The sequence below is a fragment of the Pan paniscus genome, chromosome 1, assembly GCF_029289425.2.
Source record: "Pan paniscus chromosome 1, NHGRI_mPanPan1-v2.0_pri, whole genome shotgun sequence".
NCBI lineage: Eukaryota > Metazoa > Chordata > Mammalia > Primates > Hominidae > Pan > Pan paniscus.
Window position 1 is genome coordinate 117,486,067 of NC_073249.2, and position 27,823 is coordinate 117,513,889.

At 41.4% G+C, this 27,823-nt stretch overlaps 4 protein-coding genes across 7 annotated transcripts in view; 3 read left to right on the forward strand and 1 right to left on the reverse strand.

The window, feature by feature from the left end:
* LOC129398186 (sortilin-like) overlaps nucleotides 1–1,309 on the forward strand; it is a 55,811-nt gene extending 54,502 nt beyond the window's left edge. For 2 of the 3 annotated variants that reach the window (XM_055114755.2, XM_055114758.2), the window contains exon 10: nucleotides 1,229–1,309. Coding sequence is in view for 1 of the 3 variants with exons in the window: in XM_063606482.1 (XP_063462552.1) it covers nucleotides 596–679 (84 nt within the window). In the remaining 2 variants the exon portion in view is untranslated. Of the gene's footprint in view, nucleotides 1–595; nucleotides 1,168–1,228 lie in introns of those variants that run through there. The other variant, XM_063606482.1, reaches the window with a different exon arrangement.
* Nucleotides 1–27,823, reverse strand: part of LOC129398196 (glutathione S-transferase Mu 2) — a 266,011-nt gene that overhangs the window by 115,385 nt on the left and 122,803 nt on the right. The gene's annotated exons all lie outside the window — the stretch shown is intronic.
* LOC117974946 (leucine-rich repeats and immunoglobulin-like domains protein 2) lies at nucleotides 1,249–27,655 on the forward strand. Its single transcript, XM_063606478.1, is given in 11 exon segments — nucleotides 1,249–1,309; nucleotides 2,737–2,808; nucleotides 2,946–3,014; nucleotides 10,115–10,278; nucleotides 12,764–13,084; nucleotides 15,009–15,290; nucleotides 16,959–17,408; nucleotides 18,820–18,853; nucleotides 18,855–18,967; nucleotides 21,763–22,053; nucleotides 24,641–27,655. Coding segments are annotated over 9 exon segments (1,806 nt in total). The 5' UTR covers nucleotides 1,249–1,309; nucleotides 2,737–2,808; nucleotides 2,946–2,967; the 3' UTR covers nucleotides 24,745–27,655.
* LOC117974945 (notch homolog 2 N-terminal-like protein A) overlaps nucleotides 25,171–27,823 on the forward strand; it is an 83,190-nt gene continuing 80,537 nt past the window's right edge. For both annotated transcript variants that reach the window (XM_055114778.2, XM_055114792.2), the window contains exons 1-2: nucleotides 25,171–25,305; nucleotides 27,511–27,623. In XM_055114778.2, coding sequence (XP_054970753.1) covers nucleotides 25,180–25,305; nucleotides 27,511–27,623 — 239 coding nt within the window. In that variant the 5' untranslated portion in view covers nucleotides 25,171–25,179. The remainder of the gene's footprint in view (nucleotides 25,306–27,510; nucleotides 27,624–27,823) is intronic.

The window sequence follows — 27,823 nt, forward strand, 5'->3', positions numbered from 1 at the left end:
CACAACTGAAAGGTTGGAAAGAGAAGAATCCAGCAAAGAAGACTGAGAGGGAGGGATCAGGGAGGAAGAGGGAAATCAGGACCATTGAGTTAGGTGCATTCTGAGAATTATCCACTGGAGTTGGCGACGTGGAGGTTGTTGGTGACCTTGACAAAAGCACTTCATTGGAAGTTAAAAGGCCGATTGGAGTGACTTCAGTGAGAACTAGAGATGAAGAAGTAGGCAGTAAATACAGATAACTCTCCAGAGCCATTTTGTAATATCCTCCCAATAACCCTGTGAGCTAATAGTATTACCTCAGTTTTATAGGTGAGGAAATTGAGTAACTTACCTAGGGTCAACCAGTAGTGGAATCCTGCTGGAAATCAGACTCAAATTCCAGAGGTAGCTTCCTATGCTATACTGCATATATGGTATAATGCTGTCTACAGAATTAAAATTTTGCGATGTACTTTTGAACTCTGGTTTCTACCTACAGTAATGAGAATAAGATTCAAAGTAATGCCGTGGTCCCTATATCTATTGAGATGATCCTGAATAACGTCTACCTTACCATGCTTTAACAAGTATCACTGAGTAATTTTTTATTTAACAGTTACGGTGCTGTGACTCCGATAGGATCAGATTCATCATTGGACCCCCAGACCTCTCACCCAGGACCCCAAGTGTGCACCTTTGAAGCCATTGTCTTCACTCCTGACTGATAGATCGGGGAGACGCTAACACATGGGTTTATCATTTTTGCTTCCCATGGGGCATCTTTAATTGCTCTTGAGTAATGAAACTGTATTGATATTACTCTCTGTCAGCCATTGTAAGTTCAAGGTCCCAGAGGAAGGCTTGGGTCACCCAGAAATCCCGTTAATCTGAAATCAGATTTATAAGCCATATACCCTGCATCTTGAAACCCTCCTGCTCTTTTCAGGACCCTGTTTATAATTTTTAATATGCTAACATAATGAAGGGCTCTTTGCTTGGAAGAGTAATACTTTTAGCAGGTTGCTTTATTTACCAAGGCCAGCTTAATTCTTAGCTTATAAGAATCAGTTCTTACGTGTTTATTACAGATATTTCTTAAGAAGCAGAGTTGAGCCTTCATCATAAATAACTGTTAAAGTAAGGATCAGAATTAGCATGTGCACCTTGACATCACCATACCAGGATACTGCTCAATGTTGTGATGGTTGTATTGACTAATAGAACCTGTCTTTCTCTGACATTTTTGTAGAGACTTAAGAAACAATGAAATTTCATGGGCCATAGAAGATGCTAGTGAAGCCTTTGCTGGACTCACAAGTCTCACTAAACTGTATGTATTATAATATTTATGTATGTCTACATAGGCATGTTTTCAAGAACCGGCTGTAAATATGATTGAATTATGTTTATTTCATATGGCTACAAAGTCTGAGCTTTCTGACACTCTGGGAGCTCTGTGGGGTTTCTTTGTTTGTTTGTTTGTTCATTTTTTTGAGACTGAGTCTCACTCTGTATCCCAGGCTGGGATGCAGTGGCGTGATCTCGGCTCACTACAACCTCTGCCTCCTAGGTCCTGGTTCAAGCAATTCTCCTGCCTCAGCCTCCTGAGTAGCTTGGATTACAAGCGCATGCCACCATGCCCAGCTAATTTTTGTATTTTTAGTAGAGACAGGGTTTCACCATCTTGGCCAGGCTGGTCTTGAACTCCTGACCTCGTGATCTGCCTGCTTCAGCCTCCCAAAGTGCCCGGATTATAGGTATGAGCCACTGAACTTGGCTGGTTTTTTTCTTTTCTTTTTTTTTTTTTGAGACAGGGTCTTGCTCTGTCACCCAGGCTGGAGTGCTGTGGTGCAATCACAGCTCACAGCAGCTTCAACCTCCTAGGCTCAAGTGATCTCCCACCTTGGCCTCCTAAGGAGCTAGGACTAAAGGTGTGTATCACCATGCCTAGCTAATTAAAATTTTTTTTTGTAGAGACAGAGTCTCACTATATTGCCCAGGCTGGTGTTGAACTCCTGGGCTCAAGTGATCCTCCCACCTTGGCCTCCCAAAGTGCTGGGATTATAGGCATGAGCCCCCATGCCCAGCTAGTTTTTTTGTTTTTGTGTTTTTTTGTTGTTGTTGTCGGGGCACTTTTTATTGAAAAAGCATTCCTGTGGACACTTAAAGAGAAGTTATTTATGGAAGTAGAATTTCTATTCAAGTAAAAGGAATGCATTGAGAAAGAGTAATGTGTTGGTAATCTGTTTAATTTGTAGTTTGTTTAATTGTAGGAGATTTATGAGTAATTTATCTAGCAGAAGTAAAGCATTCTCTCACATAAGATTTTAGATCTTTTCCCATGAGAAGAATTTCTCCAAAGGTTCACACTTGTCTGAATTTCTTTCATCTGACAATCTTTTGCTCTGAATGGAGACATGAGGAATATAATGAATTTAACATCTGAAAATTACCAGTTTATCAGTGGTCAAGATGGTTGTTCACCTCATTGAGCTTTAACATCTTGATAGACACTTTTATGCTATGTTTTGCATTGATTAATAATTAAATTTCATAACTTTCTTAAAAATGCACGTTCTCATCAAATTGTACACATTAAATATGTGTAGTTTTTAGTATATCAGTTGTACCTCAGTAAAGCTGTTAAGTATATAAAAAAGTACGCTAGGCTTATTTTCACTTTTTATAGGTAAATGTTTAATGAATTTAATTTTGTTTAGTGGAGAGCTTTCTTAGAAAGATCTGTTTATATTTCAGAATCTTACAAGGAAACCAGATTAAGTCAATTACAAAGAAAGCATTCATTGGTCTTGAATCCCTTGAGCATCTGTAAGTATTTTGCATACATTTTGCTTACTCTATAAATAATCTTTGCTATTAGCAGAGGTTTTCATGACCATGTAAAGTGTTTATGTAACTTGATATAGAAATGGTGACTGATAATGTTTCATTTCTCTTTATTTCAGAGATTTGAACAATAATGCTATAATGTCTATCCAAGAAAATGCTTTTTCTGAGACTCATTTAAAAGAACTGTAAGTAACTTGTCTTTTTAAAATCACCAGTTGGATCATTGTTCCTGCTTGTTGTGCTTAAAGTGTGATGGGAGTGACCCAAGTTATTTCCAAAAGCACACAGTTCAGGCAGGAAAAAAGAAAGTATTAATACTCAGTTATTTAAGCGGCTAGAGGTAATTTTAAAATAGCCAACATTGAAAAGCCCAGAGTGTGTGGCACCAAGACCTTCTGTTTTGCCTGTTCTACCAATGCTTATAATTAGGAGACCTCAGCACTGCTCCTTATGCTTTATGTATACCCTACTGTTCCTTTTTGGATTATCAGAAACATGTGTTACCAGTTCTTAACACCTTGTGTGGGTTACAATAAAGGTATTATGTGATTTTGTTTTATAGTTTCCGAGGTGATTTAACAGTTAGTATAATTGTCAGAGACGGTTCTCTAACCTGTTCAAACTACTAAAATGTCAAAATAGACAAGTGTGTGTATGTATCATTTTATACCCTTTTTCATTGATGAGTTTTAAAAATTGTTCTTACTGGTTTCGAGATTTCCCTAGGGGATTGGAGGTTAGTTGGGCATTGGTATTATTTATATTTATATATTTTTATATTTTTTTGGAGACAGTCTTACTCTATCCCCTAGGCTGGAGTGCAGTGGTGCGATCTTGGCCCACTGCAACCTCTGCCTCCTGGGTTCAAGCGGTTCTCACCTCAGCCTCCTGAGTAGCTGGGATTACAGGCGCCTGCCACCACACCCGGCTAATGTTTGTATTTTTAGTAGAGACAGGGTTTCGCCATGTTGGCCAGCTGGTCTCGAACTCCTGACCTCAGGTGATCTGTCTGCTTCAGCCTCCCAAAGTGTTGGGATTACAGGCGTGAGCCACCGGTCCCGCCTGGTATTATTTTTAAACTCTATTGATTCAAATATGCAGTCAGGGGTAAGAACCACTAGATTATAGAAATTATTTTGCCTTGCCTGGGAAGCTACTCAAAGGATACTCTGTGGAGCAGAACTGGTTGATGAGAAGATAAGGATAGAAATGCAGAATAAGCCTTTAGAAACTTTTAGAACAATTTGACATTACTGTGACACTTTTGTTGTAGTTTATAAAAGTATTAGTCTGCAGTGGATTGGAAATTTAAAAGACTAGTCCTTACCATGGATAATTTGAGATGCACTGGAAATGTGTGAGTTTTCAAACTGCCTAGGTTCAAATCCTTACTCCATTCCTTACAACTGTGTGATAATGGGCAAACTGTTAGCCTACGACTCAGTTTCTGTTCCCCGAATGGGAATAGCACCTCCCTCAGGGTTATGTGAAGATAAAGTGAGATAACTTGTTTACTCAAATATTTATTCATAATCTGCTATGTAGGATACTGTTCTGGATGATGAAAACATTAGTGCACAAGACAGAGTCTCTGTACTCATAGCATATTACAGTAAATCCTAGTGAGGAAGATAAATAATAGACCAGTAGATATATAATATCTCATCAGGTAACAACTGAAGAAAAAAAAAACTAAGTCAAAGGTATGAAGAGTGGTGGGGATTGCTATTTTAGATAAAGCAGTGAGGGGAAACTCTTTTGAAGATACAGCATTTGAACCAGGACCTTAATGAAATGGCAAACCATGTGAACACTGGGTGAATGGCTTTCCAGGCACAAGGAGTAGGAAGTAAAATGAGTTTAGAGAGTTAAGCAGAGTAGAATAATTAAATATCTACAATTTTTTTGATATTAATCATCTTATTTCTCATTAGTCGTTCTCTTCATTTGTTCCAGTGTTTTTTTTTTAATTTAAATTTTTTTTTGAGATGCAATCTCGCTCTTGCCCAGGCAGGAGTCCAGTGGTGCCATCTCAGCTCGCTGCAACCTCTGCCTCCCGGGTTCAAGTGATTCTCCTGCCTCAGCCCCCTGAGTAGCTGGGACTACAGGCGCCCCCCACCACGCCCGGTTAATTTTTTTGTATTTTTAGTAGAGATGAGGTTTCACTGTGTTAGCCAGGATGGTCTCAATCGACCTCGTGATCCGCCCGCCTCGGCCTCCCAAAGTGCTGGGATTACAGGCATGAGCCACCGCGCCTGGCCTGTCAAGATATTTTTTTTTTTTACCCCAAACTGCTTTGTTCTAACCTACCTTTTTTGTTGTTCTTGAAAAGCATATCGAATTTATAGTTTTAATAGGTCCAACAATAAAATTATGTTCATATTTTTCTTTTTAAAGAGAGAGTTAGGAGGCAGATCATAATAGACCACGAGGAATTAGGATTTTTGCTTTCTTGTATGCATTAGGAAACTGGAGGGTTTTGAGAAAATGCTCAGCACAGAGCTTGGCACAGAGTAGAAGCTGAGTAATGTTAACAATAAAAACTAAAATTAAAATGTTATGAAAATCATCATTAGTTATTTTCTGCCAGATTATTAAAGTAGATATTTTGATCTGTTGAGATATTTTGAGTTATTTCTCATAGGCTTAGTTTAATTATAAGTTGTGACTTACTACAAATTAGTATACTCTGCCCCCCTCCTTTTTTTTTTTGCCAGTGATAACCTGAGAGCTGGCAAGAAAGTTTTAACTGTTACAAGAACTCAGTTTAACATAAAATTTAAACAGTAGGTCAAAGCAAATATTGCAGTCTCAATCTTCAGAGAGTCATTTAGTAATTTGAGAGTTGTCACAAAGATTCTTTGCTTAACCAACCCGTAGGCAAGCCCTTAAACCTTCTCCTAGGCCTAGCTGTGTAAAATCCAATTTTAGCACAAACCCTGTAAAACCAGTTTAGCAAGAACTCTTCCTCATTGTAGACCATTCCCAGGTGATGTCTGATCACCCTGGCCTGTCTTCAGCAAGAATCCTGTTAGGGTTTAGCCAGAGTCTTCCTTACTCTGGATGTTATTTTTTAGTAATTTCACATCCACTGAGTGGGATGAAAGCAAACCCACCTTGCTCCTTGGCTATACTTGCCCTTGCTGTTTCCCTACTGTCTCTCCCTCACTGAGTCGAACCCAGTCTCTCTCCCCAGCTGCAACATCACATTGCCGTGGTCCCTATATCTATTGAGATGATCCTGAATAATGTCTACCTTACCATGCTTTAACAAGTATCACTGAGTAATTTTTTATTTAACAGTTACGGTGCTGTGACTCCGATAGGATCAGATTCATCATTGGACCCCCAGACCTCTCACCCAGGACCCCAAGTGTGCACCTTTGAAGCCATTGTCTTCACTCCTGACTGATAGATCGGGGATCCAATGGTGAGTCAGACTAACGAACCATTGCTCCGGACAAACATCTGTTGAAGCTGGTAAGGAAAGATTTCGATTCTCAAGATTGTGAATATGTTCTCTGGAGTTGGGCTAGAGGCCAGACTTCTTTTGAAAGGTACCTCCTGGGCTTGAAGGTCTTCTTCCTGGCTCTCTTTCCTGAGTGGGGTTTATTCCCTGACTCCCCGGACTAAAAGTCCTTGGAACTCTGTGAGGCTACTCTGTTGTCTCTAATGGATCCTACTTCTCCCATGGCAATTTCTCTGGCATCTGAATCCCCTCTGTTTGAGCCCCTGCTAACTATATTGCTCCACTACTGGTTCTGTCCACCTCCTCCTTGTTGGACCTTTATTGGCCTGTTTGGAATACTTAAGATCTCCCCAGACCGCATCCTGTAAGCTGTCTTTTTTCCCATTGCTACTGCTCCTTATTCCTCCTCTTACCACCTTTAATGTTCCTTCCAGTTCCCTTGAGCCCTTTGATATGACTCCCTTCAAATTCTTACATCCTCCATCCATCTGTCCACCCACTGCTAGACTTTTTCCTTCTCATTCTGGACTCTTTGTCACTGGGACTGTAGGCCCCCCACCCTTCCTGGGGATCTCTCAGGGGACTTGGGGACTCCCAAAAGTAATGACTTGGGTTGAAAAGGAAAAAGAACAATTGGAAATAGACTAAGTATTTTATCTACACTCAGATGGGCTTTGGAGATATCCAGACAGCCCCTAGATGTCTCTTCAGCCTCCATAAGATTACACATCATGGCAAAATAAAAGTTTTTTTTTTTGAGATGGAGTCTCCCTCTGTCACATAGGCTGGAGTGCAGTGGCACGATCTCAGCTCACTGCAGCCTCTGCCTTCCGGGTTCAAGCAGTTCTGCCTCAGCCTCCTGAATAGCTGGGATTACAGGCGCCCACCACCACACCCAGCTAATTTTTGTATCTTTAGAAAAGAGGAGTGACCTCGTCCAATTTATGTTTTCTTAGGTATAATATAAGCTGGACTCAAAAGACCTGGGCTCATATCCTAACTCTACCATTTATTTTAGACGTGATACTGAATGCCTCCAAAATCTCAGTTTCCATTTCTAGAAAATGGAATTGAAAATGCCTACCTCAACCGGGCGCGGTGGCTCATGTCTGTAATCCCAGTACTTTGGGAGGCCGAGGCGGGCAGATCACGAGGTCATGAGTTCGAGACCAGCCTGGCCAATATGGTGAAACCCTGTCTCTACTAAAAATACAAAAATTAACCAGGCGTGGTGGCATGTGCCTGTAATCCCAGCTACTCAGGTGGCTGAGGCAGGAGAATTGCTTGAACCCGGGAGGTGGAGGTTGCGGTGAGCTGAGATCTCACCACTGCACTCCAGCCTGGGTGACAGAGCAAGACTCTGTCTCAAAAAATAAATAAATAAATAAATAAAGTATTTAGCCCAGTGCCTGGCCACAGACAAAACTTAATTCACAGTAGCTTCCTTCACTTCTATGTCTTTTGCTTCTTTCCACTCTTCATATACTAACCAAATCCTGACCACAAGTACTTAACAGAGTATACGGTATTCTCTCAACAAATGTGTGGATAGATTATACTAAAATATTGCTAGTGGTTGTCTTTGAGTAGTGAGGATTTGAGGAGCTTTCTCTCCCTCTTGGTTTAGTGGTACTTTCTAATTTTCTACTATAATTATATAACTTTAATGGAAAGTATTTTAAATTTTATATGCAAGTTTTTCATACACCTCCTATTATTGATGCAAAGCCTTGTGGGGAATACCAAAAAGTATAGAGAGATTTTAATAAATGTTGACCTAAAAAGTATTATAAATATGACTTTTAAAGTAACCAAAAGCAACCAACAATTCTCAGTAAAAAAGTTGCATTAGAGCCAGGTGTGGTGGCTCATGCCTGTAATCCCAGATACTCAGAAAGCTCAGGTGGGAGGATCCTCTGAGTCCAGGAGTTAGAGACCAGTCTGGGCAACACAGCAAGTTCCTGTCTCACAACACAGTTGCATTAAAGTTCCTGCAATAGCAGTTTGTTCAAACCAACTGTTAGAGAAAAAATTACTCAATGAAACTTGTTAAAGCATTATAAAAGCATAGTAATCTTTGCCAGTGCCCCTCTTGTTTAATAACAATATGTCAACTTTGAACAGTTGAACAATGTAAGTCAATTTTTTTCATTCTTAAAATTGAAACTTTTCCAGGCGTGGTGGCTCACGCCTGTAATCCCCGCACTCTGGGAGGCCAAGGTAGGTGGATCACGAGATCAAGAGATCAAGACCATCCTGGCCAATATGGTGAAACCCCGTCTCTACTAAAAATACAAAAATTAGCTGGGCATGGTGGCACGCACCTGTAGTCCCAGCTACTTGGGAGGCTGAGGCAGGAGAATCGCTTGAACCCGGGAGGCAGAGGTTGCAGTGGGCCAAGATTGCGCCACTGCACTCCAGCCTGGGCAACAGAGCGAGACTCTGTCTCAAAAAAAAAAAGAGTTAAAATTGAAATTTCTGTGGAATCAGATCTTAGATACTTTATGCCAAACATTAAACTTGATAAGGATTTGATCATGCACATAAAGCAAGTTCTCAAAATCATTTACTTTCCCTGCTTCTAAGTGGATGGGACATTTAAGGGGTCATTGAGAGAAAATACTGATTTTTCAGATATGTTTTACAGGGTTATAAACCACAAATACTTTTTCAGTGCTCTTAGTTTAGATTGCATTACACATTGCATGGTGTTGAAGTGGGTTTTCTTTTTGTTTTGTTTTTGGGAGACAGTCTCACTCTGTTGCCCAGGCTGATGTGCAGTGGCGTGATCTCGGCTCACTGCAACTTCTGCCTCCCGGGTTCAAGCAGTTCTCCTGCCTCAGCCTACCAAGTAGCTGGGATTATAGGTGCCATCCACCACGCCCAGCTAATTTTTGTATTTTTAGTAGAGATAGGGTTTCGCCATGTTGGCCAGGCTGGTCTGGAACTCCTGACCACAGGTGATCCGCCCGCCTCTGCCTCCCAAAGTGCTAGGATTACAGGTGTGAGCCACTGAGCCTGGCCTAGTGCTGAAGTGTTTTTAGTGTTGATGAAATAATTTGACGATAATTATATGTTGTCTACAACAAAGATCTCTCAATGCTCCAATATATAGTAAGTGTTTCCCCATACTTTCATGGGAAAAATTTAAACCTCAAAAATTTAAAGGAAGGTACAATTAACACCCCTATACCCTTTATCTAGATTCACCAATTGTTAACTTTTTGCTGAATTTGTTCTATTTCCCTCCCTCCTCCTCTCTCATTTTATCTCTTGCTCTCTCTCCACATACACACAAATATATATATATACATATATGCACAGTTTTTTTGCTGACCATTTAAAAGTTGCAGCCATGATGACACTTCACCTCTAAATATCTCAGCATGTATTTTTTAAGAACAAGTACATTTTCTAACGGAGACATCACCATTACCACACCCAAAGAAATTAACATCGATAAGGTAATATTAACTAATACAGAGTCCATACTCAAATTTCCCCAATGTTAAAAAATGTCATTTGCAGATTTTTTTTTCAATCAAGGATCACACATTTCATTTTATTGTAATGATTCTTTAGTCGTCTTCAAAACAGATCCCTGGCCACCCTTCTTCCCCTCTCTTTTTTTAGTGTCTTTCATGAGGTTGATATATTTAAAGAATTTTGGCTGACAGTCTCAATTTGTTTTCTCATGATTTATGTTAAATGTTTTTGGCAAGAATAATGGATAGGTGTGTGGTAAGGTTTTAATACTGAAGACGTTTAGAATGAAAAGTAAAACAAAGGATGCTTTTCCTCTTTTCTTTCCTGCAGGATTCTGAACACAAGCAGTTTGCTCTGTGACTGCCATTTGAAGTGGCTACTTCAACGGTTGGTTGATAATAACTTTCAACATTCTGTGAATGTAAGCCGTGCACACCCTGAATGGCTAGCAGGGCAAAGCATCCTGAATGTGGATCTGAAAGATTTTGTCTGTGGTTTGTATTTTTGTTTTAAAATTTTATATATTACACACTTATAATCTTAACAGAATTAAAAAAATTAAATCAGAATGGTTTTCCACTAGGAATTTTGTAATCATACAGTTTTAATTGCCATTAAAAATGATCACAGGCATTTTAATGAATGAAGGCTTTTCTCTTTTAGAGGGACTGTTAACCTTAGGTTAGGTATTTGGTAGTCAGATTCCTGAATCAAGCAATATGAGTTTTTTTATATGAACATTTTTAGTAGATCTTGAAAAGTGCCACCAGGTACTTTCCAAAAAGATAGCACTAGTTTAAAGTTGTCACCAGCAATGTATGAATATACTGATTCTGTGTGTTTCATATTTTTTGTGTGGTTTCATAACATTAAAGTGGCAGAATTTTGTTTTTTCCTTGAGGGGAGAGAGATAGTCATAGACAAGTTGTCCTGATTCTAGCACTTATAATTTCAAATATACTTTTTTTTTTTTTTTTTCTAATGGAGTCTTGCTGCGTCACCCAGGCTGGAGTGCAGTGGTGCCATCTCAGCTCACTGCAACCTCTGCCTCCCGGGTTCAGGCGATTCTCCTGTCTCAGCCTCCTGAGTAGCTGGGATTACAGGTATGTGCCACCATACCTGGCTAATTTTTGTATGTTTAGTAGAGACGGGGTTTTGCCATGTTGGCCAGGCTGGTCTTGAACTCCTGACCTCAGGTGATCTGCCTGCGTCTGCCTCCCAAAGTGCTGGGATTACAGGTGTGAGCCACCGTGCCCAGACAATTTCAAGTATACTTCTATATTATTCTTTCTCAATTTGGAAAATTTTCCTTTACACTTAAATGTCCTTTAGGCCGGGCACTGTGGCTCACACCTGTAATCCCAGCACTTTGGGAGGCTGAGGCAGGTGGGTCATCTGGGGTCTGGAGTTCGAGACCAGCCTGGCCAGCATGGCGAAACCCTGACTCTACTAAAAATACAAAAATTAGCTGGGCGTGGTGGCACATGCCTGTAATCCCAGCTTCTCTGGAGGCTGAGGCGGGAGAATCGCTTGAACCGAGAGTTGGAGGTTGCAGTGAGGCAAGATTGTGCCACTGCATTCCAGTCTGGGCAACAGAGTGAGACTCTGTCTCAAAAAAACAATTTTTTTTTCTTTAAAGTGGAATGACTGATTCTTAGCTTTACATAGGAGAACTTTTAGATCAGTGTATCTATGTTGGATATCCCTAGTATCTCTGATCATTTGAGTACCTATATATTGCCAAATCTGTTTTCACAATGTACTTAAAGATGGTTGGAACAGAACACACACTTGGAAGTTCGGGCTCACAAAATACATCCATTGTTTTTTACAAAGTTTAAAGAAGAAAACAGAATCTAGTAAAGGTTAAATTCTGCTGACATTGCCACACATTCCCTTTTTACTTAGTTTTAAATATAGACATACCATATATTTCTTCCTCCCCTTCCACTTAACTGCTTTTATGGCACAATGAAATGTTATCCAGTGGAGATACTGGTTAAGAATTTATATACCTGCTTCTCTCAATCAGTCCAATAACATTATTAATTATGAATCCATATTTTATTAGCCAGTCCTACGCCAATCTTCAGCTGGACATTTGACCTATTTGGATTTTTTCACTACTTCAGGTGAAACCTGTGCACATACAAAATGCTTTCAAATAATTTGTTTTATTAGGTATTCTCTGTGAAATATAAATCATTCATAATCCCCCCATTTTATATTGGCACAGAAAGGATAATGCTTATATATACACATATATTTTTTGAGACAGAGTCTCGCTCTTTTGCCCAGGCTGGAGTGAAGTGGCGTGATCTCGGCTCACTAGCCACCTCTACCCCCCGGGTTCAGGTGATTCTCCTTCCTCAGCTTCTCAAGTAGCTGGGATTACAGGCGGCCGCCACCTCGCCTGGGTAATTTTTGTGTTTTTAGAAGTGACGGGGTTTCGCCGTGTTGGTCAGGCTCGTCTCGAACTCCTGACCTGAGTTGATCCACCCACTTCGACCTCCGAAAGTGCTAGGATTACAGGTGTGAGCCACCGCGCCTGGCCATATACATGTTTATCTATCACATACATATATACAAGGGGTAATAGAAGTAGAACTTGTCTTGAAATCCTAATATAAGGTTTCTGTTTTTCCCCAATAACTGATAATGCTTGAGAAATATATTCTGAGCACACAGGTGACAGTAAGGGCTAGTAGAAAAGTGCTGGATCCTGAAGTCAGGAAACCTAACTTCCAGTCCAGGCTCTGCCACTGACTGACATGTCTTTGAGCAAGTCATTTGAATTTTCTGGGCCTCATTTCCCCCATCTTTAAACAAGGGAATTGGACTGTAGCTCTGTAGTCTCTTTCAACTTTAATATGCCACTTTGTAAACAGAACACACAATTTTATAGTAGTTGTTTTAAAATTGAATCTAAAGCAAAAATAAATAACTGACTTGGCTACGGATGCATTTTTTTCCCCTTAGATGATTTTCTCAAGCCACAGATAAGGACACATCCTGAAACCATAATTGCTCTAAGAGGCATGAATGTGACTCTGACGTGCACTGCAGTGAGCAGCAGTGATTCACCCATGTCCACTGTGTGGCGCAAAGACAGTGAAATCCTGTATGACGTGGATACTGAGAATTTTGTTCGTTATTGGCAGCAAGCTGGAGAAGCTCTGGAATATACTAGTATCTTACATCTTTTCAATGTGAATTTCACAGATGAAGGAAAATATCAGTGTATTGTTACTAATCACTTTGGTTCTAATTATTCTCAGAAAGCCAAACTGACTGTAAATGGTAAGGAATTATGCTCCTTGATTTTTTTTAGTTTAGAAGGATTTTTCATGTTCAGTTTTGAATCACTTGAGAGAATTAGACTAAATCTGACATTTAAGTAGGACTCTTACTGTTATTGTCTTTTGAGTTGTGATAACTTATCAAGTGGGTGGGATTTTTGGATTAGTCAGTCTGCCCACTTATGGTCTCTAATTGGTCTTTGGTTGAAGGGTAAGTGCTATGGCCCTAGGAGATGTGCTACTTTCACTGCTGTTTATGCTTTTGAAGACATTCTTATGAAATTCTCAGTTTTCATTCCAGAACCATAAATCTCTCTTGATAACTATGAAATTTATTCCTGATGGGCCTTCTAATAACTGGGAATATTTAGGACATTTTTGGGTCTAATGGTCATTATCATTGTCTAAATGTAGTTACACAGGATCATTTGTGTGTGTGTGTGTGTGTGTGTGTGTGTATTTTTATTTATTTATTTTAATTTCTCTTGTTTTTTGTTTTGAGATGGAGTCTCGCTCTGTCGCCCAGGATGGAATGCAGTGGCATGATCTCGGCTCACTGCAAATTCCACCTCCCAGGTTCAAGTGATTCTCCTGTCTCCTGTAATTCAAGTAGCTGGAATTACAGATGTGCGCCACCAGGCCCATCTAATTTTTGTATTTTTAGTAGAGACAAAGTTTCACCATTTTGGCCAGGTTGGTCTCAGACTCCTGAGCGCAAGTGATCCGCCTGCCTTGGCCTCCCGAAGTATTCGGATTACAGGCATGAACCACTGCACCCAGCCTTATTTCAGTACCTTTTGGGGTACAAGTGAGTTTTTTTCCCATGGATGAATTATAGTGGTGCATTCTGAGAATTTAGTGCACCCATCACTGAGTAGCGTACATAGTATCTAATGTGTAGTTTTTTATCCCTAGCCCCCGCTCACCCTCTCCATTCTGAATCTCTAACGTCCATGATACCACTCTGTATGCCTTTGTGTACTCATACTTAACTCCCACTTATAAGTGAGAACATATGGTGTTTGGTTTTCCACTCCACACAGGATCATTTTAAAAATGAATACTCTTCTTTCCTGCAAAAGCTTCTTAAAAACAGCTTGATTTATCTATTGCCTATTAAATTGAATAACTACAACATTTTAGGGTTTGTACAACCAAAAGATTACTTATGTTTCGCTTCTGTGTTTTTTAATGATACTTTTGAAGGCATAAGTTTTTTTTAGCATGCAGTTTCCTTGATAGCTTTGTAGATGTTGGTTTGGGAACATTTTTGAGATGGACTCTCACTCTGTCATGCAGGCTGGAGTGCAGTGGTGTGATCTCAGCTCACTGCAACCTTCACCTCCTAGTTTCAAGTGATTCTCCTGCCTCAGCCTCCCAAGGAAGCATCATTTAGCTTCATAAGTGAGAGAGTCATAGTAAATACCAGGTTCTAAAATACGAAGTTCAAAGAAGGTTTGTGGCCTTCTGCTTTCCCTAGTTCCAGCTGATGATTAAGTGTATCATGCATCCTAGAAGACACAGTCATGAGTGTGCTCCAAATACTCTGAGGTTCTGGAAGAAAAGGTGTTCTCAAAACCATATTCACTCTTGGCTGGGTGCTGTGGCTCAGGCTTGTAGTCCCAGCACTTTGGGAGGCCAAGGTGGGAGGATAGCTTGAGGCCAGGAATTTGAAGCTGCAGTGAGCTATGATTGCGCCAGTGTACTCCCGCCTGGACAGCAGAGCAAGACCCTATCTCTAAAGTTTGTTTTTGTTTTTTTAAATTTATAAAACTATATTCACTCTCAATCAGAGAGCCTGTCTTCACAAAGAAACGGAACATTAGGGGGTGTCTTGCCTACTAGATTCTTTCATGCCTATTTGCATGCATATATGTGTCTTTGTTCCCTTGCCCACTTTTTCTTGGTGATTTTTCTGGAAACAGAGATGCCATCTTTTCTGAAAACGCCAATGGATCTGACTATTCGCACTGGTGCCATGGCCAGATTAGAATGTGCTGCAGAGGGACACCCTGCACCTCAGATTTCCTGGCAGAAAGATGGTGGTACTGACTTTCCTGCGGCTCGAGAAAGACGCATGCACGTCATGCCCGAGGATGACGTCTTCTTTATTGCCAATGTGAAAATAGAAGATATGGGAATCTATAGCTGCATGGCACAAAATACAGCAGGAGGTCTCTCAGCAAATGCTTCCCTAACAGTGTTAGGTACGTTTACTGCTCCGTGGGTCCCTGCTTTTGTTGGAGTCTTTGGGAGCTACTCTTGGTCTTAATGAGCAAGAAAAATAAGTTTGAGATTACCTCTGTGAGTCTCAGATCTTTATCTTATTTCACAGTTTTATGCAAGGTTATGTCAGTCTAGGAATTAGTGGGTCAGATAACTGAAATGTGGGAAAATACATAGGGCAAAATTAGGTAGGCATCCTTGTCACAATAATTGAAAGTTCAAATTCCTTTATCAGCTAATCTTTTTAAGTCCCTCTCTGTAAGGTTTCTGTTTCATGTAGGTGTGTTTACTATTCAGTGAGTTTGCATTGAGAGTTCCACTGTTCTTTTAGGAGTATCCCAGCCATTTGATGCTGCTTCACTTATTGCTTGATAGGAACCTAAGATTATTTAACTGTTTGCTCCTAGTTCATTTTCAAAAAAAATTTAATACAAAAAAAAAAAAAAGATGTGTTTTCTGGTTAGAGTTTCTGCTTTCCTTTTCAGTGTGTTCTTCTTAACCCTATTTCTGGTAAAATGCCTTTTTTTCCTAAAAATTTTCCCCTGCTAGCCTGGGTTTTTTTTGTTGTTGTTGTTTGTTTGTTTTGTTTTTTCTTCCTTATTACAATACTTTTCTTCATGGAACTGAAATCCAGGGTAAATTCTACTTTCCAGTTCTCTATTTTCCTAGATGTCAGTTATTATTATTATTTTTTTAAGTTTGTTGGTTTGTATTGTTTACTTGTATAACCAGAAAAATAAGAAGTCATTTATTTATTTATTTATTTATTTATTTATTTATTTATTTATTTATTTATTTATTTTGAGACGGAGTCTCATTCTGTTGCCCAGGCTGGAATGCAGTGGCGCAATCTCGGCTCAGAGCAACCTCCACTTCCCGGGTTCAAGTGATTCTCCTGCCTCAGCCTCCTGAGTAGCTGGTACTACAGGCATGTACCACTGCGCCCAGCTAATTTTTGTATTTTTTTTAGAGACGGGGTTTCACCATGTTGGTCAGGCTGATCTCGAACTCCTGACCTCATGATCCGCCTGCCTCAGCCTTAGAAAAATAAGTCATTTATTGTTTTAAAATGTTAAGATATACAGAAAATTAGGAAAAGGGGAGGAAAGTCACTCAAATACTTAAGGATTTTAGCATATTCTAGACTTTCCCCTCTCACTTTTATGTAGTCAAATATACCTACATTTTCTTCATTTAATATTGTACCACAAGTTGCCTTGTTATTAAAGTCTTTGTAAAAGATCATGTGACTATAATTTACTTAATCATTTTTCTGCTAGATTTAAAAATATTTTTCTTTATTCTTTAAAGTTACACATTTTGTAGTAAACATCTTTGCGTATAAATCTTTGAATTTCTTTTTTTTTTTAAGTTATTTTTAATCTTTTTTAATGGGTCACCCCTGCTCACCCCCTCCAGCTATTGCAGCTGCCCTGAACTTCTTTCTTAGGATAGCTTGCCTAAGCTGGAATTATCGAGAAAAGATTGAGGCTTTCTTCAGGATTTTGTTCTGAAACATTAACTTCTAATCCTCCCATGAGTATATAAAATTACTCATTTTATTATACCCCCATTGGTCTAATTCAGTAGGAATTAGGGAATAAAACTGCCTAACTTTTCATTTTTTTTTTTAAACGTTTTCCTGTTAGAGACACCCTCATTTATTAGACCCCTGGAGGATAAGACAGTAACCCGAGGTGAAACTGCGGTGTTACAGTGCATAGCTGGAGGGAGTCCTGCCCCTCATCTCAACTGGACTAAAGATGATGGGCCTTTGCTGGTGACAGAACGACATTTCTTTGCTGCAGCCAATCAGCTTCTCATCATTGTAGATGCCGGGCTAGAAGATGCTGGGAAATATACCTGCATTATGTCTAACACCCTTGGGACAGAACGTGGCCACATTTACCTAAATGTCATTTCATCCCCCAATTGTGACTCTTCCCAGAGTAGCATTGGGCATGAAGATGATGGCTGGACCACAGTTGGCATTGTCATCATTGTTGTGGTCTGCTGTGTTGTTGGCACTTCTTTGATCTGGGTCATTGTTATTTACCACATGAGAAGGAAAAATGAAGACTATAGTATCACAAACACAGGTAAGTAGTACCCACATGACGCCTATGGCTTGTACTTCAGTCAAGAATGTAGTATAGGATTAATTGTACAATATAAAAAACTGAGAACTGGTCATAGTAGCACATGCCTGTACTCCCAGCTACTCAGGAGGATGAGGTGGGAGGACTGCTTGAGCCCAGGAGTTCAAGGCCCACCTGGGCAACATAGCGAGACCTCATCTTCCCCCTCAAAAAACTGAAGAGCTGTGATACATTACCTGATATGTGATAGAAGGGAGTTTTGTTGTTAAAATGTTCAACTTCTTTGATATAACAGAACCTCTTTGAGGAATAGGTTCATAACAGAACCTCTTTGAGGAAAGAATTTTGTTTATTTGAGATAGGGTGTTACTGTAATGCCCAGGTCAGAGTGTATCGGTACATTCATGGCTCACTGCAGCATTGACTTCCCAGGCTCAGGTGATTCTCCCATCTCGGCCTTCTGAGAAGCGGGGCCTATAGGCATGTGCCACCGCGCCTGACTAAGTTTTTATATTTTTAGTAGAGTCGGGTTTTGCCATGTTGCCCAAGCTGGTCTCAAACTCCTGGGCTCTAGCAGTTTGTCCACCTTGGCCTCTCAAAGTGCTGGGATTACAGGCATGAGCCACTGCGTCTGACCAATTTTAAGAATTTGTAAATACTTTTTTTTTTTTTTTTTTGAGATAGAATCTCGCTCTGTTGCCAGGCTGGAGTGCAGCGGCATGATCTTGGCTCAATGCAACTTCCACTTCCCGGGTTCAAGCGATTCTCCTGACTCAGCCTCCCGAGTAGCTGGGACTACAGGCGTGTGCCACCATGCCCAGCTAATTTTTGTATTTTTAGTTGAGACGGGGTTTCACCATGTTGACCAGGATGGTCTCAATCTTTTGACCTCGTGATCCACCCACCTTGGCCTCCCAGAGGGCTGGGATTACAAGCGTGAGCCACCACGCCCGGCCAAACTTTACTTCTAAAAACGCATTACAGATCCATTCTCTTTAATGTCTAAGGCTCCTTTTCATCATAATTTTGCTGTAAGGAAGAGTGGAGCCCTTGTGATTGAGATCAGTCTCTTTTTTTCCCTTGAATATCAAACTGGATCATTGAGGTCAGTCTTTTACACCTCTCACCCTGGAATCCTGCAAGAAAAGAAATCTAGGCAGATAGATTATGAAAGCATGGCAGTAGATAAGATTTCAACCTTTAGGTTTTGTTTCTTTCAATGAAACTTTTAAAGTGAAGCTTTGAGAAGAATTCTAGTGAGAAATAGGGGAAGTACCAAGAGCTGTTGCAGTCCTAGGTACGTACAGTTTTTCTTGCTAATAGTATCAAAGTGGAACACATTTGCAAAATAGTCTTCTGAGTGTTGGCTTCAACTGCCTACCTTTGAGAGTTAAAAATGTCTCTTTTACAGAGGAGCTCAATCTGCCTGCAGACATTCCCAGCTACGTCTTCCCAAGGAACGCTGTCTGAGCCACAGGAAGGCTACAGCAACTCTGAGGCAGGCAGTCATCAGCAACTTATGCCTCCTGCCAATGGATATATACACAAAGGCACTGACGGTAATGACTGTTGTTTATGGTTACAATTTCAGCCTATTCTATTGAGTTTACTTTTCAGTGTGTAGTTTCTCCGTTAATCTGAAGCAATATTTTAAAGTAAGATACCTAAATGAAAGCATTTAGCCACATGCAAAATAGGATGAAAATTGACTAAAGTCTTAAAAGGATATGAAAATCGTCTTACAGAGTGGAGAAACACATTAAACAAGAGATCAGAGTACACAGCAGAGGCTCCCAAACTTGTGTAATTATAGGAAAGGGATATTCTGCAAACTTTTTTCAGGTATCTCTTTCTTACCCTTTTCAGGCGTGGGCATCCTTCAGACCACATCCAAGGGAGGCCGGTTTCTCTTCCTGACAGGTAGACATTCAGTAAAGTTTAAAAGGTAGCTAGGAGCCAGGCATGGTGGCATGCCTGTAGTCCCATCTACCCACGAGGCTGAAGCAGGATTACTTGAGGCCAGGAGTTCGAGGCTGTATTGTGCTGTGAGTGCACCTATGAATAGCCACTGTACTCTAGCCTGGACAACATAGCAAGACTCCCCACCTCTAAAAGAAATCAACAAATGGTAGCAATGGTTCTCAGCATATACTGGAGAACATCAGAGAGATGTAAAGAGTTCTCTAATTAAATGAACCTGACATCCCAACACGTAGAGATGCGTACCCATACACAGAGTTCTTCTCCCTCCACCCTTTTCATAGCCTCGCTCCCATAGGGAGTGACAGAACTGAATGAATTAAGGGACAGAAGAATTGGGTTTAATTGATACTTCTTCCTTTTTCCAGCTCTGTGACCATGAAGCTAGTTACTTAAGATCTGAGCTTTACTTTTCTAATTTTTAAATAAAGAGACAATAATTTGTAAAGCACTTCCCCCAAGATTCTCACAGATCTTTTCAGCAAATCTGTGTGGTACTTCAAATACTATACAAATGGAAGATTTATTCCATTTCTTCAGAGACTTTTTTAGGCTGGGTGTCAACAGAACTTTATCTAATTGATAAATTGGATTTTGGCTTTTCATGAAAAATATAGTAGTTCTGACTCTTTTTTTGTTTTTGAGAAAGCGTCTCATTCTGTTACCCAGGCTGGAGTGCAGTGGCACGATCTCAGCTCACTGCAACCTCCACCTCCCAGGTTCAAGCGATTCCTCTGCCTCAGCCTCCTAAGTAGCTGGGATTACAGGTGCGCGCCACCATACCCGGCTAATTTTTGTATTTTTAGTAGAGACGGGGGTTTCACCATGTTGGTCAGGCTGGTCTTGAACTGCTGACCTTGTGATCTGCCTGCCTCAGCCTCCCAAAGTGCTTGGATTACAGGCATGAGCCACTGCACCTGGCCGGCATTTCTGACTTTTAAAAGAATACTTAAAAGTCTGTTCTTTGAAGTATGTGGGAAATAACACTGCTTTCTGGGTTAAACTAAATTACTTTTCACTGTCTTCCAATTCTAACATTCTGTTGCATGATTTTTTGTTTGTTTGTTTTTTGGTTTTTTTGAGACAGAGTTTCATTCTTGTCACCCAGGCTGGAGTGCAATGGCACCATCTCAGCTCACTGTAACCTTTGCCTCCCGGGTTCAAGCGATTCTCCTGCCTCAGCCTCCTGAGTAGCTGGGATTACAGGCATCTGTCACCATGCCCGGCTTATTTTGTATTTTTAGTAGAGATGGGGTTTCACCATATTGGCCAGGCTGGTCTCAAACTTCGGACCTCAGGTGATCCACCTGCCTCGGCCTCCCCAAGTGCTGGGCTTACAGGCATGAGCCACTGCTCCTGGCCTGTTGCATGATTTTGAATAAGTAACTCACTCTTTATTTCTCACTCTCTCTTCTCTCCTTCATCATTCAGTTTTCAAAGCACATAATAATCCAGGGAGTTCATTGTTAAACCTATACTTCTGTCAACCGTGTACTTGTCAGGCAGGACTTCTCATTGTCAGAAGCTTTCCCTAGGGATGCTTGTAGCAATTGGTGTTACTTAACCTCTTGACTCATGAAAGTAACATGGTTTTTCATGAAGTGAAGTCATCATAACTCCTTATTCTCTGACTTAGTTTGCTTAAGCCAAGCATGTGTCTTGTAGCACAGTACCAGCCTTATCTTGCTCCCTTAATTTGGGCATGATCTGTCTATCCACGATAGACAGAGATGGTTCAGTGTAGTTTTCAAGAGCATGGGCTCTGGAGCCAGAATGGCTGTTTCTGCTCCTCACTCTGGCAGTATGACTTTGTTTTTTTTTTTGGAGACAGAGTCTCGCTGTGTCGCCCAGGCTGGAGTGCAGTGGCGTGATCTCGGCTCACTGCAAGCTCCGCCTCCTGGGTTCACGCCATCTTCCTGCCTCAGCCTCCCGAGTAGCTGGGACTACCGGCGCACACCACCACGCTTGGCTAATTTTTTGTATTTTTAGTAGAGACGGGGTTTCACCGTGTTAGCCAGGATGGTCTAGATCTCCTTACCTTGTGATCTGCCCGCCTCGGCCTCCCAAAGTGCTGGGATTACAGGCGTGAGCCACCGCACCCGGCAGCGGTATGACTTTGGTTAAGTTACTTAACTTCTCTGTGCTTTAGTTTACCCTATCTGTAAAGTGGGGATAATAATAATACGTACCTCATAGGGATGTTGTGAGGATTAATGAATCAATTCACAGAAATGGCTTGAAACTTCACCTACTTTATAAAGTAAGTGCTCAATACATGCTAGCAATGATGATGACAACTTTTGAAGAAAACTGATGATTGGCAAAAAATAATTCCTTAACAGAAAGATATTTAGATTCTTTTTCTTGTTATTAGGTGGCACTGGTACCCGGGTGATTTGCTCAGATTGTTATGACAATGCCAACATCTACTCCAGGACCCGAGAATACTGTCCATACACCTATATTGCTGAGGAGGACGTTCTTGATCAGACACTGTCCAGCCTCATGGTCCAAATGCCTAAAGAGACATATTTAGTACATCCTCCCCAGGATACTACTGCCCTAGAGAGCCTGATACCGTCAGCCAACAGAGAGCCATCTGCCTTTCCCACCAACCATGAGAGGATAAGTGAGAAGAAACTTCCCTCCACACAGATGAGCGGTGGTAAGGGATGTATTTTTGTTGTTATTTTGTTTTTACTTTTGTCTAATTGACTCTTCCTTCTATCATATAGGTAGTGCTCTCATTTGACAGGAAGCAAGCAGATGTGTATATAGGAGTAACTGGCCATTGTTAAATGGTATAAACTATAGCCAGAGATTTCTGCATACTAGAGTTACAAAGAAGTCTTCATCTATAGGATGGAAACAACTTTTGTGGGGGTAACAGGATCACACTACTGAAAATTCAGAGGCCATACACAAAAAGCTTTTAAAAGGTTTCATACAGGCTATTATTTATTTATTTGAGACAGAGTATCACTGTGTCATCCAGGTTGGAATGTAGTGGCGCAATCTTGGCTCATGCCAACCTCTGCCTCCCTGGTTGAAGCAATTCTCATGCCTCAGCCTCCCAAGAAGCTGGGACTACAGGCGTGCACCACCACACCCAGCTAATTTTTGTATTTTTAGTAGAGGTGGGGTTTAACCATGTTGGCCAGGCTGGTCATGAACTCCTGACCTCATGTGATTGCCTGCCTTGGCCTCCCAAAGTGCTGAGATTACAGGTGTGAGCCACCGCACCCGGTATCATATAGGGTATTAATTTTTCTCCGATCTTTATTTAAATAAAAGAATAAAATATGGGGGGCCGGGCACAGTGGCTCACGCCTGTAATCTTAGCACTTTCGGAGGCCAAAGCAGGTGGATCATTTGAGGTCAGGAGTTTGAGACCAGCCTGGCCAACATAGGGAAACCCTGTCTCCACTAAAAATACAAAAATTAGCCTAACATGGTGGTGCATGCCTGTAGTCCCACCTACTCGGGAAGCTGAGGCACGAGAATCACTTAAGCTCGAGATGGAGGTTGCAGTGAGCTGAGATCGTGCCACTGCACTCCAGCCTGGGCAACAGAGTGAGACTCTGTCTCCAAAAAATAGTAATAATAAAATTTGGGCATAATTTGGTGATGGTTTTTACTGAGAAGATTTTTTTTTTTTTTTTTTTTTTTTGGGAAATGGAGGTTCGCTCTTGTTTCCCAAGCTGGAGTGCAATTATGTCATCTCGGCTCACCAGGACCTCCGCCTCCCGGGTTCAAGCAATTCTCCTGTCTCAGCCTCCTGAGTAGCTGGGATTACAGGCATGTGCCACCATGCCCAGCTGATATTCTGTTTTTAGTAGAGATGGGGTTTCTCCATGTTGGTCAGGCTGGTCTCAAACTCCCGACCTCAGGTGAGCCACCCACCTTGGCCTCCCAAAGTGCTGGGATTACAGGCATGAGCCACCGTGCCCGGCCTACTGAGAAGTTTTTTTTTTTTTATTTGAGATGGAGTCTAGCCCTGTTGCCCAGGCTGGAGTCCAGTGGCGTGATCTCAACTCACTGCAACCTCTGCCTCCCCAGGTTCAAGCGATTTTCCTGCCTCAGCCTCCTGAGTAGCTGGGATTACAGGCATGTGCCACCACAACCGGCTAATTTTTTGTATCTTTATAAGATGGGGTTTCACCATGTTGTCCAGGCTGGTCTCGAACTGCTGACCTCGTGATCTGCCTGCCTTGGCCTCCCAAAGTGCTGGGATTACAGGCGTGAGCCACCATGCCTGGCTGAGAAGAGTTTTAAATGTTTTGTTTTGTTGCTGTTCTAGCAGGTAAACATTTAATTTCAGCTTCACTTGGCGGGTGTTTTTTTCTATGAGGTATGATCAAGGTCATAAGTGAGAACGCAGTTTTGGGCTTGTGTCCCCTGTCTCACATGGCCCAGGAAAAGAAATATACATTATATTGTATAGATTAGGCATTTGATAACCACTTGGCATTTGAAATAAAACTCTTTCTAAATCATGAAGAGTAATGCTGAGCATGTGTGTCTTCCTGTCCATCCAAGCTTTTCATCAGCTTTCATCCTTCTGTCAGCCTGACATGGAAGAGCACTGGAATAGGGTAGGAGGTCATGCTGGGCATGGTGGCTCACGCCTGTAATCCCAGCACTTTGGGAGGCTGACGCGGGTGGATCATGAGGTCAGGAGTTCGAGACCAGCCTGGCCAACATGGTGAAACCCCATCTCTTCTAAAAAAATTAAAAATTAGCTGGACGTGGTGGTGGGCGCCTGTAATCCCAGCTACTTGGGAGGCTGAGGCAGGAGAATCACTTGAACCCAGGAGGCGGAGCTTGCAGTGAGCTGAGATTGAGTGATTGCACTCCAGCCTGGACATCAGGGTGAGACTCCGTCTCAAAAAAAAAAAAAAGACAGGGTAGGAGGTGAGAACTACAGGTTTACAGAGGAAGGCAAAGTATACTGTGATACTCCCGGGGATGGTTCTGGCAGGAGTGAATAATCTAATGTCCCACGTTAGATTATGTCCCACAGGTTGCAGGATCATGCTTTTGATTTTAATTTTAGTAGGACTTGGAACATTCAAGATGGTAGTGAGGGCACATGAAACTCTTCAGGATGAAATCTGGGCAGAGACTTATTAATTAATTTTGCATTTACTACTTCATGTCCCACATTAGATCATTTACTCCTGCCAGAACCATTCCTGCAAGTATCTGAGTTAGGCTCACTTTTTTTTTTTTTTTTTTTTTTTGAGATACAGAGTCTCGCTCTGTTGCCCAGGCTGGAGTGCAGTGGCACGGTCTCGGCTCACTGCAACCTCCGCTTTCCGGGTTCAAGCGAGTCTCCTTGAAACTGGGAAAATGAGAAGCCTTGCCCACGAATCTCCAGCGCAAAAAGCAGCAGCTTTTTCCTCCCCAGCTCCTTTCTGCGTCGGCGGCGAAGAGAGAGCTCTGCTCCCTGCTTTTTTAGAAAATGGATTTGACGTGGCCGAACATGCGGCTAGCCGTGCGACCCGCACAAGGGAGGGACTGTTCTCAGTAGGAGGCTGGACTCAGAGCGGCGCGGCGCCCGGGGCTGTTTCGTGAGCTGGAGCCAGCGGCTGCCCGGGCGGCGGTGCGCGCACTCTCCAGGCTGAGACACGACTGGCTGGCACGAGTTGCTCGGCACCAGCTGAGCTGTCAACCGCGAGCGGAGGCGGGGCTCCCGACAACCAGTGTGCTGGGGCAGAATCGGCCCAGGTTGCACGCCCCCTGAACCACCCTCGCGTCTCCCCGACCCGTCTCTCGCTGGCTCAGATGAATGATGACGGCAGAGGGCAGAGAGCTTAGAGGACGCCGTACCAAGCCCCGTCCCTCGCCCATCCCAACGAAGGTCTTAGAATACAATCAACCAACTACAGGAAGAATTTGTAGAGGAGGTTTTCTGGTGTGTCTGCATCGCCCCACCCACAGGTCACCCCAGAGCCAGAGATGGAGTCTAGGAAGGTTTAGGAGCAATCCCGGCTGAATGCAGATGTATACCCTACGTGGTCATGGAACACGATGTTGTCTTCCTAGAGATGTGACATGCCAGTTTCACCATTAATCCAGGGACAGGACCCTTCATCAGGAAGGGAAGCATCCCAACAAAACCTTACAGCCCTATTAGCTGCCTGTATCTCAGACATCTCCTGTTTTAGGGTATTCTACCTCCTCGTTTTTCAGTTTCGCCAGCAACTGGGCTCTACCAATAGCTTCAAGGAGGGAGAAGCTTCCTGACTCCCAGAACACTAGAAAAGCCTCAAGACAGTAGCCATCAGGACCTAGACACTCCCTTGTGACTGTTTTAAGATCATGGAAAAGGGCTCTTTGGAGATGGCATTGCCTCAGGCCCTGTACCATGTACTTATGTATCAAGATTTAAACAAGGCAGACATACTATAATTAGAGTGCTTGCCACCCTGAAGCTCCTTTTTAGCTTTCAAATGAGACCGTTTTATTAAATGACATAATCACTGTTATTATTAGCACTATCACTGACCTTTTTTTTATTTGAAAAAGGCTTTATAGTGCCCACGTGGCAATGTTAATTTTGTTGTACTTGTTTCAGAGATGATAAATTTGAGACCCCAAAAGGCCCAAAGTCTCTGCTAAGGTTCTGATACAGGCTGTGTTCTCCATTGGATGGCCCCAGAGATATGTTCCCTGAATTTCTAAAGCTACGACCCACAAGACTTCTCCAGGATGAATTTATTCTTTCAGGCCTCCTAGGCATTTAACTCAGGAAGAACCTGGCATGCCTGGGTATTGGTGAGACTGTGGGGAGTCTGTGTTCTTGGGGGAACCTGTCATCTGTCTGTTATCTCTTGGATTGGTTCCCCTACATACTAGTACAAAGTAGGGGTGGGGAGGGGAGGATAACAAAACATTTGAAGGTTTAGCAGAACTGTCTAAAAAGCCCCTAGTCTAGACTCCTCCAACACTTGATTTATTGGTAGGACCACACTGCTCCAGAGCTCAAAATGTTACCAGGAAAAATTTCAAGGTCCAGTTTGATCTTAGACAAGGCTCACAGGCCACCTGTCTTGAAAAGAATATCCTGTTGCCTCTGATGGGGGGGAAGAAAAGGCAGGGAGAGTCAGATTCCCATCCTTCCTACCAAAGTTGGGGCTATATTTAGCTTTGTCTCAAATCAAATTATGGGCTACCGAGTTGTGGAGAGGAACTCTGTCTATAGGCAGCGCACTGGATTCAAGAAATGATAGCACTAACTAGGTGAGCTGTGGGGTCTCAGAAGTGACGCTAGAAAATACGTTCATGTATTTTTAAAATAACTTTTTTCAAAAGTTTATAGCACATTCATTGTAAAAACATTTGAAAAATACAGAAAGTTATATAGATTACTCAGAATACCCAGGGATCTTCAATATTAAAAATGTGTTGCATTTTTTTCCCACTCTTTAAAAAATGCATCTTTTAATCCAAACACCAACTCTTTCTTACACACATGGGTATATTCTTGAGAAATTTCCTTGTTGTTTTAAAAATTATACTTATTGTCAAAAGAACAATTTTTTTTGCGTTAGATTTCAGAAGAAAAATATTCACCCATATAACCACTGCTACAGCACAAATGTTTAAATTTCTCCAAATTCCCTTTAGTCATTATCTATATATATTAAATATCTATTTACATAATTACGATTACAGCTTAGGTATATGTTTATATTCTCCTTCTTTCACTTAGTAAATATTTGTCCATGTTTTTAGGGAAAGTTCATAGTTATTATTCTAATGAGTGTACAATATTTTATAATATTAGTAGGACCATAGATTACTTAAAATATTCTACTATTGCATAGTTATGCTGTTTCTGATATTAGACTGTTATAAATAGTGCCTTAATGAAGAGCTTTCTGCCTTTATCATTCTCCTTTTTTGAATTATGCTATGGTTGAATGTATGTATGCCTTCAAAATTCATACATTGGTACTTAATACCGAGTGTTATAGTACTACAGGGTGGGGCCTTTTAGGAATATGTCTTAGGAAGTGATAAGGCATGAACACTCCACTCTCATGAATGGGATTAGTGCTCTTAAAAAAGAGGTTGAAAGGATTGCTCTGGTCCCTTTTGTCCTCTGTCCCTCCAGCCATGTGAGGATACAGCATCTGTGGCAACAAGGAGCCATCTTGGGAGCAGAGAGCAAGCTCTTCCAGACACTGAATCTGCCAGCACCTTGATCTTGGTCCAGCCTTCAGAACTGTGAGAAATAAATTTCTATTATTTACAAATTACCCAGTCTAAGCTATTTTGCTATAGCAGCAGGAATGGACTAAAGATGATTTTCCTGGGATAAAAGGACTTTCTAATTTTATTATCTTAGCCTCAAAAGCACTAGAAATTCTCCTTTTATTTTTTTATTTAATTTGTAAATAATTGGATAGTTATATTTTAGTTCTGTA